This window comes from Carassius auratus, unplaced genomic scaffold (genome assembly GCF_003368295.1).
Source record: "Carassius auratus strain Wakin unplaced genomic scaffold, ASM336829v1 scaf_tig00215739, whole genome shotgun sequence".
NCBI lineage: Eukaryota > Metazoa > Chordata > Actinopteri > Cypriniformes > Cyprinidae > Carassius > Carassius auratus.
This window is the reverse complement of record NW_020528218.1, coordinates 77,786-92,305: the sequence shown is the minus strand read 5'-3', so window position 1 is coordinate 92,305 and position 14,520 is coordinate 77,786. Positions and strand designations below refer to the sequence as shown.

Below are 14,520 nucleotides of genomic sequence, written 5' to 3'. Positions count from 1 at the left end.
AATTGGCCTCTTGTGTACATAGAAGAAGTGTTAAACGTGACTTTAGCTCATAAAAAATGGGTGCAAAAAACAAAAGTGTTGCGTTTATAATTTTGTTCAGTGTACTTCAGACATGGAGCGTAGGTGGAGCAGTGCTTCTGAGCTCACATACTCTGCGGGACACCACCACATAAATGTGACTGTCCTCCTACAGGATTTAATACAGTAACAACTCACTACCAGTTACAAAGATACAGTAACTGTCTTTCACAAGCAATTCCAGCTGCATTTTTCTTTAATACATTTCTTAAATTACCCGTTCACTATGTTCTAGCCCACCATCTAGTATCAAATTTTATTAGATTTTTGGCCCGATGCCAAACTTACTTGCCGATCCCTGCAGTAAACTGAGAATTGGGAATTGTAAATTGAGAATTGGTTCACTGCAGTTTTAATGTTCCTGAGGCTTTTCCATGAATGTTAATCAAACAACAGAACACAGAGAAAAAAATCACTTTTGTAGCTTTAACACAGATTTATTAGATTTTATTTATACAGTAAATACTATGCAGTGTTATTTTACATTTGATTATTCAATTTCTGTACCTGAATACGGTTACCTGGAGAATATAAAACACATTTCATTTGTATTATTTTCTATTATATTTATCAATTTTTGTAATTTGTTTACCATATTTTTCGGACTATAAGTCGGACTGGACTATAAGTCACATTTATTTAGGACCAAGAACCAATAAAGAACATTACCATCTACAGCCGCGAGAGGGTGCTCTATGTTTTCTCTTGGTTCATTTCTCTTGGTTCATGTCAAATTAATTTTGATACGTCGCACCTGACTATAAGTCGCAGGACCAGCCAAACTAGGAAAAGAAGTGTGACTTATAGTCCGGAAAATACGGTATTTTCTATGCTTATTTATTCACCTACCAAATCACCCCAATCATTGATTTTATAATTTTTTCAAATAGACCTGATGAGAAGCAAGTCGCAACACATCACAGAGAAAAATTATCAAAATGTGAGTTTTTTTCCAATATCGTGCCGCTCTACTTGTACGTTTATTCAAACTCAGGAGCTTCTGCAGCATGAACACAAACATGTATTCCTCCATTTTTGTTGTTGTTGATGTTACATGATGTAGCAGTGTCTGACTAGGGTTGAGATGTGGGGTGATGACATCGTTTCGCAAAATATACGGATTGGCTGTACACATGAAAAGCAAAGGTGACATTTTCAGATTTATCCACTCTGGGACCCGGTTTAAAAATATATAGTGATTTCATTCTCCCAAACGCCGGATCCGTCTGGACGAAACACATATACCATACAAAATATTTACAATCACAGCTAAACATGTCTCCATGTGTACGGGGCCTTACTGTGATTGTTTTTGTATGACTGTGTTAAACATATGACTGAATGAAACACTTCCCACGTACAGTGCAGTGATACCGTTTCTTTCCAGTGTGAATCCTCTCATGTGTTTTTAGACCTGATTAAACACCGAATCTCTTGACACAGTGTGAACACTTTTAAGGTTTCTCTCCAGTGTGAATCCTCTCATGTTTTTTCAGACTTCTTGAATCACTGAATCTCTTGACACAGTGTGAACACTTATAAGGTTTCTCTCCAGTGTGAATCCTCTCATGTGTTTTTAGATGTACTGACTGACTGAATCTCTTGTCACAGTGTGAACACTTATAAGGTTTCTCTCCAGTGTGGATCCTCTCATGTGTTTTCAAATTTGCTGACACACTGAATCTCTTGTCACAGTGTGAACACTTGTAAGGTTTTTTTCCATTGTGGATCATTTCATGTGTTTTCAGATGTGATGACTGACTGAATCTCTTGTCACAGTGTGAACACTTGTAAGGTTTTTTTCCATTGTGGATCATTTCATGTGTTTTCAGATGTACTGACTGACTGAATCTCTTGTCACAGTGTGAACACTTGTAAGGTTTTTTTCCATTGTGGATCCTTTCATGTTTTTTCAGATTTGCTGACCCACTGAATCTCTTGTCACAGTTTGAACACTTATAAGGTTTCTCTCCAGTGTGTATCCTCTCATGTGTTTTCAAACTTTTTGAAACACTGAATATCTCGTCACAGTTTGAACACTTATAAGGTTTTTTTCCATTGTGGATCATTTCATGTGTTTTCAGATTTGATGACTGACTGAATCTCTTGTCACAGTATGAACACTTGTAAGGTTTCTCTCCAGTGTGAATCCTCGCATGTTTTTTCAGATTTGATGACTGACTGAATCTCTTGTCACAGTGTGAACACTTATAAGGTTTCTCTCCAGTGTGGATCATTTCATGCAGTTTTAAACTGCTCCCTGAACTAAAAGTCTTTTCACACTCAAAGCACATGTGCTCCCTCACAGCAGTGTGTATTTTCTGATGTGCTTTCAAACTTTGTAGATGCAAAAAACTCTTACCACACAAATGACATGAATGTGGCATCTCCTTTGAATGAACTTTCAAGTGTTTCTTTAGAAGTGAAGCCCATAAAAACATTTTCCCGCATTGATCACATGAGTGCTGCTTCTCTTTAGTGTGGATGTTCATGTGTCTCTTCAGGTTTGTTGATTGTGTGAAGCTCTTCCCGCACTGATCACAAGTGAATGGTTTCTCTCCAGTATGAATTCTCATGTGATGCTCAAAACCTGTTTTGTGTGTGAATCTCTTTCGACACTGAGTGCAGTTGAAAAATGTCTTGGCTCTTTTATTCTTTAAATCTTTCTGTTTGGTTTTAGAGAAACTCAAAGATTGTCCTCCAGTTTTGACATTATTTTTCTCCTCAACTTCACTTGATTCTTCATACTCCTCTTTTTCTTCAATAAACTCTGAAACATACGTAAAAATTATTTATTTTTGGTAACTTGTTAAAAGCTGAGAAAAGTTAACAAAAAAGTGATCCTATTGGATGTTTAACATCTGTAAATATAATAATGACTATTTTTTGCTTCAGATTTAATGGAGACAACACTGTAAACATAAAATGAACACAATGTTATAATTTTTTCAATGCCCTCTACACATTTTGAAGCATTGTTGTTTTTTGGGGGTATATATATATATATGCCACTCTAAAATGTGGTTCCGAAAACCAGTCAGTGTCTGATGTGACCACCATTTGCCTCACGCAGTGAAACACATCTCCTCGATAAAGAGTTTATCAGGTTGTTGATTGTGGCCTGTGTAATGGTAGTCCACTCCTCTTCAATGGCCGTGCGAAGTTGCTGGAATTTGGCAGGAACTGGAACACGCTGTTGTATCCACCAACCCAGATTTTTGCTCCTCAATAATTCAGTGTATTTACTTTTTTATTGTTATCAAATCAAGGCATGAAACTTTTAATTACTTAAAATAAAGAAAAATGTATTGTCTTTGAATTACTTAAAATTAAGCAAACATTTTTGGCAAACAAGGGGGGTTTACTATTAAAACATAGAAGAAATGTTGTGTGATTATTCCTTAAAAAATAATGTTTGTTTAAATTTAGTAGTAGTAATAGGCCATGTACATTCTGCTGAAAATGGACTTCAAACCCATGGGTTGCAAAATAAATGAATACCTTTACAATTCTGTGTGTGTGTTCTGTGTTTATTATTTGACGTTGAAAAAGGAAACGTCTTTTTTTTTTGACGGAAAATCAATTTTATAATCCATTCAGTGAACACTTATGTCTTAAAAATGTAAATAGATTTTTTCACAAAAGAGACAGCCCTAGTTCTTATCACGATATCTTACACCGGGGTCGCCAAACTTTTTTCTCTGGGGGCCACATTATCGTTCCTGACTGTGATGGGGTGCCAGGCCGGGCCAGCTATATAACATAGAATTGTATGACCCAGGCCAAAGTGACCACCAGCAGGCCTCATTAGCCGCATTTCCACTGTCGGGCCAGTGCGAGCCAGGGCTTAAAGTGGGCCGGGCGGGGCTCATAGCCCCGGGCCAGTAGCACCGAGGCCAGAATAGCGCAGGGTTTCCACAGTGGAGCTTGAAGCACCGCTGCGCATCACTAAAACACGCCCTTTACACGCCTCTCAGAACAACGTCATGGAACCACAAAATTTCACCATCAAAGAGAAGTTATCAGAAAACTAAGAAATAAGTCACTGGAACATTCGCGATCACAAAACAAACATGATAAAAGCGTCCGTTTGTTTGCATGCTTTGTTATATATTCAAATTCAAAAGCATCAATGTTTTAACTATAGAATAAGTGATACATTGATCATATTGATTTAATTTATCAGGACTCAAAATTGATCACACATAAATACACTTATTTCTATTTTATTTATTTATTTTTAACACTTATGAAAATAGCCTGCTTATTCAGTCGAGTCTGTTTCTGTTTATTAGCCACAGTAGCCGTCATATTTAGAATGAATGATAATATCTCTATTTTTATAAAAGCTCCCGAACAAAAAACATTATTAGGCTATATTCTTTTATGATAGGCAACGGAGACGAGGCTTGTGACAGATAATATAATTTAGGTAATAAATGATTGTGATAGAGAATAAGGAGCTGACGTCTGATTTCTTCAACCGGTCATATTTTACCATGTTTACTATGGTAACATGTTTAGCGTGCATAACTTTTTCATCGCTTATAAATATATCTGCCTTGTATGGGGATTATAATCCACATTGGATCAAGTTATTTCAAACACTCGCTGCTGACTGAAAGTGTTTTGAGCTTGATTTATTTAAAAAAGTGTTTAATGCTGGTGTTATAGCTGTTATCTTTCTGAAATGATCCGCAGCGCAGACTCTCTATTTTTATAAAAGCTCCTAAATAAAAATCATTATTATATTTTGATGATATGCAACGTGGAGCTAAACTCACGAAACGAGACGACAGATAAAATGTTACTTAATAAATACACAATTGTGATAGAGAATAAGAAGCTGACGTCTGATTTCTCCAAGCGGTCATATTTACCATGTTTACTATGGTGATGTTAATGTTTAGCGTGCATAGTCTTTTACATCGCTTATAAATATTTCTGCCTTGTTTAGTGATTATAATCCACATCGGATCAAGTTATTTCAAACACTTGCTGCTAACTAAGAGTGAGTTTTGAGCTCAACTTATTTTAAAACGTCTTTAATACTGGTGTTAAAGCTGTTATCTTTCTGAAATGATCCGCGCTGACGCTCTCTAGACAAGGAGAAACTCCGCCTTTGTTCATAACCCCTCCTCTAGCCCCAGCTGGCCCGCTTTGGCCCAAGGTTTTCGTCGGGCCAAAAAACCCTGGCCGTTGGCCCCGAGGAAGCCCCGGCGAGGCACCATCAAGCCCCGGAAGTGACAGTGAAAACGCGACTGGCCCTGGCACGCACTAGCACGCCCCGTCTTAGCTCGATAGTGGAAACACAGCTCTTGAGTCCATGAATGCAGCACTGAAACCCGCAGCTGAGTTTACAGATCTGCTGTCTGGTGAGAGCTACGTTATAGTGTCTTCAGTCAAACCCATCCTGAAACTCCTGACAGAAGATATGCTTAAACCATCAAATGAGGATACCACTTTAACATTGGACATTAAACAAAAATGGGACTTTAGCTTATTCACAGTATCCCCCAGAGTTAGATAAGTCCATACATACCTTTTTCATTTCTGTGTGTCCTGTTAGTATTATTTGACGCACCCAATGCTAGCCTAGCTTAGCACAAAGACTGGATGTAAATGGATACTGTTAGCATAGTAATCCCAATAAGTGACAAAATAATGCAAACATTTTCCTATTTACATGTTGTGATCTGTATAGTCACAGCGTGTACAAATAACAAGGCTATGAGACAGACACCATTTTTAATCGTATAAATACTGGGAAATATATTCTCACTAGGCGTATGAGCACAGCTAACGTTACTTGGGTGGAGTGGCTACTTGGACAGATTAGCGCAGCACACTAACAAAACAAGTGACTAGCTAGACGTGACTCGTGATCATTGCTGACATTGAGGAATTGTCAGACTCAGAGGAATTTTACTGTGTATCAAACCAAGATCCAGAACCAGGTAGTTTTGAGCCAGAATACACATACGAGTAGTTACAAACTTTGGAAGCTGTAAGACAAGATGTCGAAGGGAGAATCAGAACGAACACAGACTGGTGCTGTAAATGTGGAACATGCCAACCTATGCCGACAGAAACCGAGTGCCTTTGTTGTAATGAATGGGACCTGGTATTGCCATCAATGTCAAGGCTTGATGACAATCAAAATATTTGCGTCACTACCACGGAAGATTTCTCTGCCCTACACCCGGCAATTGTCGTTTTTTTCCCATTGTGACAAGATCAACTGGAAGAAACGCCCCATGCCGAGTGAACCTAATGGTCAGCTGTCTACCAAGTAAGTGATTTTGTTATAATGATCACGGGCAGTGTGTTCATGACAACACAATAATAACAATAAAGGGGATACACGGAGCCCCTATTCACGTAATAGTGTCACTACTAAGGTTATATTACATTAGCATGGCACTGTTACAGTATGGCTAATGTTAGTCATCTCAAAACATAACGGAACACTTACCGCAGCAACAGGTGATCCAATTTGTCCTGTCTTTATTATCGATGGGATAGCTGTATCCTTTAGCACACGTTTCATGGTCCGTGTGGCAACTTGCATTTTTTCAAAATAGTCGTCCACAGTAAAATGTTCAGAGCAAACAAAATACTTTGTGATGGTGTTTACAGGTGTGTTTGGATCTATTTCCAGAGCAAGTAGCCATTGATTCATCAGGTCAGCGTTTTGGGTTGGAATTCTATGAAACATCATAGTATTACCTGGTCTCCCCTGTTTATTGTCGCAGCTCTTTACAATACAGCAAACACCCATGATTGCACACTATAAATTTACTCTATTACCAACTCTGAGCGAACACTCTGGTCCTCACCAAGGCGCATCTCGTGTGCTGCGCTAATCACTCCGCCCAAGTAGCCACTCTGCCCAAGTAATGTTAGCTGTGCTCCTACGCCTAGTGAGAATATAGTTCCCAGTATTTATACGATTAAAAATGGCCTCTGTCTCATATAGCCTTGTTATTTGTGCACACTGTGACTATACAGATCACAACATGTAAATAGGAAAATGTTTGCATTATTTGTGCTAAGCTAGGCTAGCGGTGGGTGCGTCAAATAACACTTACAGAATGCACAGAAATGAAAAAGGTATGTATGGACTTATCTAACTCTGAGGGATACTGTGAATAAGCTAAAGTCCCAAAAAGTCAGAGTGTTCCTTTAAAAAGCAACAATATATGGTACATAACTCAACGGCAGAGCTTTGTATGCAGTAAAATAAGGATAAATTAGGTTAAAATAATAAAAAACAGCGGTAATACAGCATATCGCGCTATTGAGCCACCCAAAATAACCGCAGCAGAAATTTCTTAACCGCGACAGCCCTAGCAGTAGGCTGAACATTGTGAGTTGCGCATGTGCCCTGTCTGTCACTGCTTGATCTCGAGCAAAATTCGGCAAATATTATAGTTTATTTTATAACTAAATATCAATTTCTAACTGAAAAAAAAAATCTAAAAACCAGATGCAGACATTTAAAAAAAAAAAATAGTCCATGACGACTTTTGGGTATTGACTCATAGGGCCGGCCAAGTCGCTGGCCTTAGTTTGGTGACCCATGTTTTACACTGTGAAGGCAATATCGATATTATATTATATAAAAAATATTTTAACCTTATATAAAAAGTCAGGGATTGGACATAGACATGAGAAGTCTTTTATTGTCCTGTTGTCCCAGTGTTTACTGTAATAAGCATACAGTAAACACTGTAACATTGTGAAATATTGTCCAATTAAAGTATCTATTTCAATGTTTTAACACATAGGCTACTGTATTCCTGTGATCAAAGCTGTATTTTCAGCATCATTACTCCAGTCTTCAGTGTCACATGATCTTCAGAAATCATTCTAAAATGATTTGTTGCTCAGTAACCATTTCTGATTATTATCAATGTTGTAAACAGTTGCTTTTATATAGTGCTTTATTGTGCGTTGCTGTACACTGAAAGCACTTTACAATCATGTGGGGGGGGGGTCTCTCATTAACCACCAACAGTGTGCAGTATCCACCAAGATGCTGTAGTAATGGGCGATATAAACGATATGCGATATAAACGATACAAAATTGGCCTACGATAGAGATTTTAATTCTATTGCACTATCGCGATAATGCATGTTGATGACGCAATCTACGCGTGAAATTTAGAGCCACGAGCTGCAGCCGGCTGCAACGAATCATCATATTCGTCATCTTGAATAAACATGGCTGAAAGCGTCAGCGAAACAGAGGAGCTTGTGAAAAAGACTGGTGCAACATCTATTATTTGGACTTAGTTTGGATTTAAGCCGTCCGACGAGCAGCAGAAAAATATACTCTGTAGAGTGTGTGGGGCAAAAGTTCCAACGAAGAGCGGTAACACAACTAATCTGTTCTACCATCTCAAAACTAAAGATGTCGTTGAATACCAGCATTGCCAGCCAACCGCAAGATCCAGTACGAAGAACGCAGGACAGAAAAAGCAGGAACTGATCCAAACCTCAATCCAACAGTCATTTTCAAAAGGTACTCCTTATATTAGAAAGAGCCCGCGATGGATTGAAATTACCAGGGCCATAACTGTTTACTTGTGTAAGGACATGGTCCCTTTTCAAACGGTAAAGAGACGCGGCTTTAAAGCCATGATCAGAGCTATTGATCCACGATATGAGGTACCTAGCCGCAAATACTTCACAGAAACTGAGATGCCAAAATTGTATGCCGAGCTCCGTGAAACTGTTGAAAAAGAGCTGTGTGACTTGAAATACTTTGCTACTACAACAGACCTATGGTCGAGCCGTACCATGGAGCCTTTCCTCAGTCTGACCATTCACTATATAACGGATGATTGGAATCTTGGCAGCCGGTGTTTGCAGACGTCGTACTTCCCCGCTGAAAATACAGCCGAGGAGATAGCACAAGGACTCAAGGAAGCGCTTGAGTCATGGGGTTTAAAGAAGAAAGCCAAGTTTGCATTACTACTGATAACGGAACGAACGTGGTCAAGGCAGCATCTCTGAATGATTGGACCAGGCTGCAATGCTTTGGACACAGGCTGCACCTCGCCATCGGTAGGTAAAAAAATTGTGCATATGCATAATATTAATATGTTAATAAATATTATATATATATATATATATATATATATATAAACATAAACCCACTTGGTATTATATTAATATTATATTAATTATTTTTATTCATGTAATAGTGCATAATTATAATATTTTAACATTATACTATAATAGTTGTCTATATTACTGCATAGTAATGTTGCATTTGCGTTTAGAGATGTAGAATTTGCCTCTGTTCAGTTGTATACCCAATGCTATTTTAATGTTGCATATGTGTTAAGTGATGTTCATTCAATCCTAATCAAACATTTCAATAGTTGTAATGATAGTTGTTCAGTGTGTGTGGGGAGAGAGAGAGATTATAGATGAAATTAACTAATAATATCGTACAAATTTGTCAACAGAAAAAAGTATGAAAGACCCCCGAACTGACCGTGCTGTTGGCGTATGCAAGAAGATTGTGAGTGCCTTTTCATACTCTTGGAAAAGAAGAAAAGAGTTGAAGAAAGCCCAGGCAGAGCACCATCTTCCCTTTCATCGGCTCATCACAGAAACACCAACAAGGTGGGGGTCACGCCAGATGATGATCCAGAGGGTGCTTGAACAAGAGAAGGCACTATCACAGGTACTGAAAGCAGACAAGAAAACCAAACACCTGGTACCCACTTGGCAAGATAGAGATGTGTTGGAATCAATAAGCCAGACCCTCGGCCCACTGCTGGAATTCACAGACGCGCTGTGTGGTGAAGATTATGTCAGTGTGTCGTACGTCAAACCTGTTCTCCATCTTTTCAACAACACTGTTCTTGCTGCAGCTGATGATGACACCGAGCTGACCAAGGACATGAAAAGAGTCATCCTAGAGTACTTAAACGAGAAGTACTCGGACCCAAAAACGGTTGACCTGCTGGATATGGACTCCTTGGTCGACCTACGGCTTAAAGATGCATATATAGCTGATGACCGCGAGGAGTTCATCAAGACCAGAGCGGTAGCAGAAATTCTGTCACTGTTGGAGGTGCAAGCTGCAACAGTCAGAGAGCCACTGCCACACACAAGCACTGAAGCTGCAGCTGATGGTGCTGAAGCTGCTGAAGTAGCTGTTGAGAGGCAATCAAAGAAGGTAAAACGGAGCCTGGGAAGCTTTTTCAAAAAGGCCTCCTCCGATGGCACAGCTGCTCTCGCTGACAGAGAGGCCATAGAAGTGGAGCTAAAAAGTTACCTGCAGACAATGCAGGTTGATGGAGAGACTGATCCAATGATGAACTGCCTTCAACTATCATTTTGCATTATTGAGACACTGTTTTCCAAATGAATGTTGTTCAGTGCTTTGACGCAATGTATTTTGTTTAAAGCACTATATAAATAAAGGTGATTGATTGATTGATTGATCCACTGGACTGGTGGCGTCTGTACCAAGCTAATTTTCCAAGGGTGGCTAGACTGGCCCAGAAATATCTCTTTATCCCGGCCACAATTGCTCCTTCGGAAAGGGCATTTAGCTTTGGTGGCAACATTGTTACATGCCACCGGTCTCTGTTGAAGCCAGAAACTGTGGACAAGCTTGTGTTCCTGGCTAATCTTTAGGGCTTAACAAATGACAAATGGTGTGTATTAAACAAAATCTCAGTGAGTGCCTGATTTTAGGGTTTAGGGTTCGTTGTTGTTGCTTTTTAACTGAGAAGACACCAGACAGTTTTTCCTGTTCTTAGCATATTTTGTGTCCTTTAAGAAAGTAACTAAAATTACCTTTGCACTTTTTACTGTATATATGGCATGGCACTACTGTAGAGAAACTTTGGTAGCACTTTATTTTACAGTCCTGTTCCCCATGTACATACTATGAACTTATTATAGTAATTACAATAACTATGTCATAACTAGGTACTAACCCTGAACCTACCCCTAAACCTAACCCTAACCCATGTAGTTACCTTGTATTACCAGAACTTTCTTAGATAAATACACTGTAAGTACACTACATGGAAGTACACATACTGTAAAATAAAGTGCAACCGAAACTTTAATACTTTAAAAATTTTCTTTAGTTGACGTATATGTTCCTTATACTGAAAGTATTTTATTTATTTATTTTGTACTTTCATTTAGCACTTTATAATGTTTTCATTTGAAGTATATGTGCACTACACTTGGAATAATTTTCTTTATTTAAAATAGCCATGCCTTATACTGGAAGTATATCCCTAATTCACAGTGTCCGTTCCTTTATTAACAAGACACCAGTTTTAATTTCATTAGGAGAACAAAATGTTTAAAACCAAATGCGTTACCTCGGCTGCAGGTTTGAAATATGTTTTTATTTAAAGTATCTGTGCATTTACACAAAATAATTTTCTTTGCCTAATTAATACTGGAAGTATTTTCAGTACAGTGTATGTTCCTTAACTAAAAAGACACCAGTTTTTCTGTTCTCTGCAACTTGAGTGGCATTTGAGAACCAAGGACTTTAAGTATAGTGCCTTTTAGAAGGAAAGACTTATTTATCTGCAACATTTTGTTGTATAATTACAGTTTTGCTTTTGCACAATAAATGTTCTCGAAACGACATACGTTTCTTTATTTCTTAAAAAAAAAAATACATTTAGCAGTTTGGCTTTCCTAAGGGTCTGTGTAACCTGTTCTGAAATGGTTCCATTATAATTTATATATCGCAATATATATAGTTATCGCAAGAGGCTGCAATGTATATCGCAATATGGATTTTAGGCCATATCACCCATCCCTAAGATGATGTTACGGCAGCCACAGGACAACGGCCCCAGTGCGCTCACCACACACCAGCTACAGGTGGAGACTTGAATCAGAATGAGCTTTATTGCCAGGTATGTTTACACACAGAGGAATTCGTTTTCATGATAAAAGCTCCTCAGTACAACAGACTTTCTCCTTTCAGATGAATCAGATAAAATCAAATAAAGTGAGTGCATCAATAATAAAATGTCCCTCACACAGCTCTGAGGGGTGAATAAAGCCCTCCTGTAGCGAATCTATGCCAGCCATTCCGGGGGTTGACGTAGGACGCAGGCGTTTTAGAAAAACACATTGATTCGCTTCTGGAGGCCTTTATTCACCCCTCTGAGCCATTTGAGGCACTTTTTATTACAGAGGTACATGCTTTATTTGACTACCTTTGGACTGTTGAACAAAAACACCCGCCTACTCCAATTCTAATGCTTTTCATTTTTGGGTGAACTAACCCAAAACTTTAATATCTTTGTTGTGGTAAACACAAAATATGTTTTGAAGAATGTGGGTAACCAAACATTAGCTGGTGCACATTAGATAGTAGGAAAAATTATATGAAAGTCTGATCAACTGTTTGGTTATACACATTATTCAAAATATCATAACACCATAATATTGTTTTCTGTGAATTAGTGAACATTACTGTAGCATAAACTTTTCGTTTTCAAACCTATTGTGAACAAATGTTCTGTGTTTGTATCATGGCCTTATTTCAGTGAAACAAACAGACATTAACTATGAATGAAAAAAATACCAACCTCCTTGTTCCTCCTGTTTTATTGTCCAGGTTTCTGGTTCCTCGTGTTTTATTCTCCAGGTTTCTGGTTCCTCGTGTTTTATTCTCCAGGTTTCTGGTTCCTCGTGTTTTATTCTCCAGGTTTCTGGTTCCTCTTGTTTTATTCTCCAGGTTTCTGGTTCCTCTTGTTTTATTCTCCAGGTTTCTGGTTCCTCTTGTTTTATTCTCCAGGTTTCTGGTTCCTCTTGTTTTATTCTCCAGGTTTCTGGTTCCTCTTGTTTTATTCTCCAGGTTTCTGGTTCCTCATGTTTTATTCTCCAGGTTTCTGGTTCCTCTTGTTTTATTATCCAGGTTTCTGGTTCACTCGTGTTCTCTTCACTCTCTTCTTTAACAAACTCCATCTTCACAGCAGCAGATCTCAGTTCAGATGATAGTTCTCCAGATATTCCTACTTGAAAACTTAGTCGTCTCGACTTTTTTTATATTACAGGTCTGATTCAAAAACTGTATTTTCTCTTAAAAGAAACATGTCTAACCGTTTGTATTAATGCAGCATCCCGACATAACTACAACAAAGAACGCGGTGAAACTAAACGTCTACGTAACAAATTTTAGTGTTTAGCGCCACCCGCTGGACTGGAGAGAGAAGTGACGCAAGAAAAAAAACAGAACGTCACCAGTTCGTCATCATTTGGGGGCGAACACCAATCGGAAGTGGGGATCCCTGTGCCCTACTCTTCTTCTTCTTCTTTATTGTTTATTGGCGGTTGGCAAACCAGCTTTTGGTGCATTTCCGCCACCTACTGGGATGGAGTGTGAATACCTAGGGTGATGGAATGAAAAACTACTATCTAGTAATACACACACACACACACACACCAAAAAAACTTATTTGTGTAACCTTATTCTGTTTATCAACCGTGTATCTCTCAAATATTTAAATAAAATAGTTTACACTTTTGGTTGTATCTGTGCACTCTGATATAAATCTTTTATTGCTAGCTGAACTTTCAGTTCCTTTAGATCTTCCACAAGTTGAGCTCGTTCCTCATTATATGCTTGACATTGAACAAGCACATACTCCACTGTTTCTGCCACCCCAATGGATGCACTCTGTCTCACTTTTACCTAACATGTGTAAATAATAATTTAATCTGGTGTGCCCAATGCGTATCCTCGAGATAATTGTATCATCTCTTCTGGATCCATATTTTCTCCTTTCACTCCCCACTGTATCCTGAATATTGTACAGATGTCTTCTTTTTAACTCATTATTCCAGTTGTCTTGCCAGATATTTATAACAGCTTTTTTTACAATGCACTTAGCTTCAGCTTAGCTTAATGGAATCTCTATGTCGACTTCATCCTTTTTTAATCCCGTCTTTGCCAGTTTTTCCATCTCATTTACCTCAACTCCAACATGAGCTAGTACCCATAAAATGATATATTTTTGTCTACCCTTATGAAAAAGAAGTTTATTCAAGTGTGCTATTAGTATACTTCTTTTAAACTAAAATTAAGAGAGTTTACTTTCAGTCTACTTTGTATGTACTATTTAGATGTACTTCTCAGAAATATACTTCAAATTGCACTTAAGTATACTTGACTTACAGATACTGACAGACAAGTCTAAGTATATTTGGCCTTCTTGCTATTCGAGATATACTTAAAAGTATAATTAAGTATTCTAAGTATTCTTGGCTTGTAATTGTGTTTACTATTTTGATTGAGTAGCTTATTAATTTTATACTTATTACTTTATTACTTAATACTTTTTAACATAATATTACACACTGTCTTATAGACTAACATGTTCAAGTTTATATTGTAACAAGCTTTTGGGTGGAATAGCATAGAGTAAATAA

At 38.1% G+C, this 14,520-nt stretch overlaps 1 protein-coding gene across 2 annotated transcripts; it reads right to left on the bottom strand.

The window, feature by feature from the left end:
* Positions 1-781: 781 nt before the first annotated feature.
* On the bottom strand, positions 782-11,027 carry LOC113095470 (zinc finger protein 501-like). Of its 2 annotated transcripts, XM_026261007.1 has the most exons (3): positions 9,587-11,027; positions 2,548-2,848; positions 782-2,379 (listed from the first exon to the last, which is right to left on the bottom strand). In XM_026261007.1, exons 1-3 carry the CDS (start codon positions 9,627-9,629, stop codon positions 1,533-1,535), a joined length of 1,191 nt encoding a protein of 396 aa, XP_026116792.1. In that variant the 5' UTR covers positions 9,630-11,027; the 3' UTR covers positions 782-1,532. The 2 variants fall into 2 exon arrangements, with proteins under 2 accessions (XP_026116792.1, XP_026116791.1); XM_026261006.1 differs by having other exon boundaries at positions 782-2,848; positions 9,587-11,008.
* Positions 11,028-14,520: the final 3,493 nt, after the last annotated feature.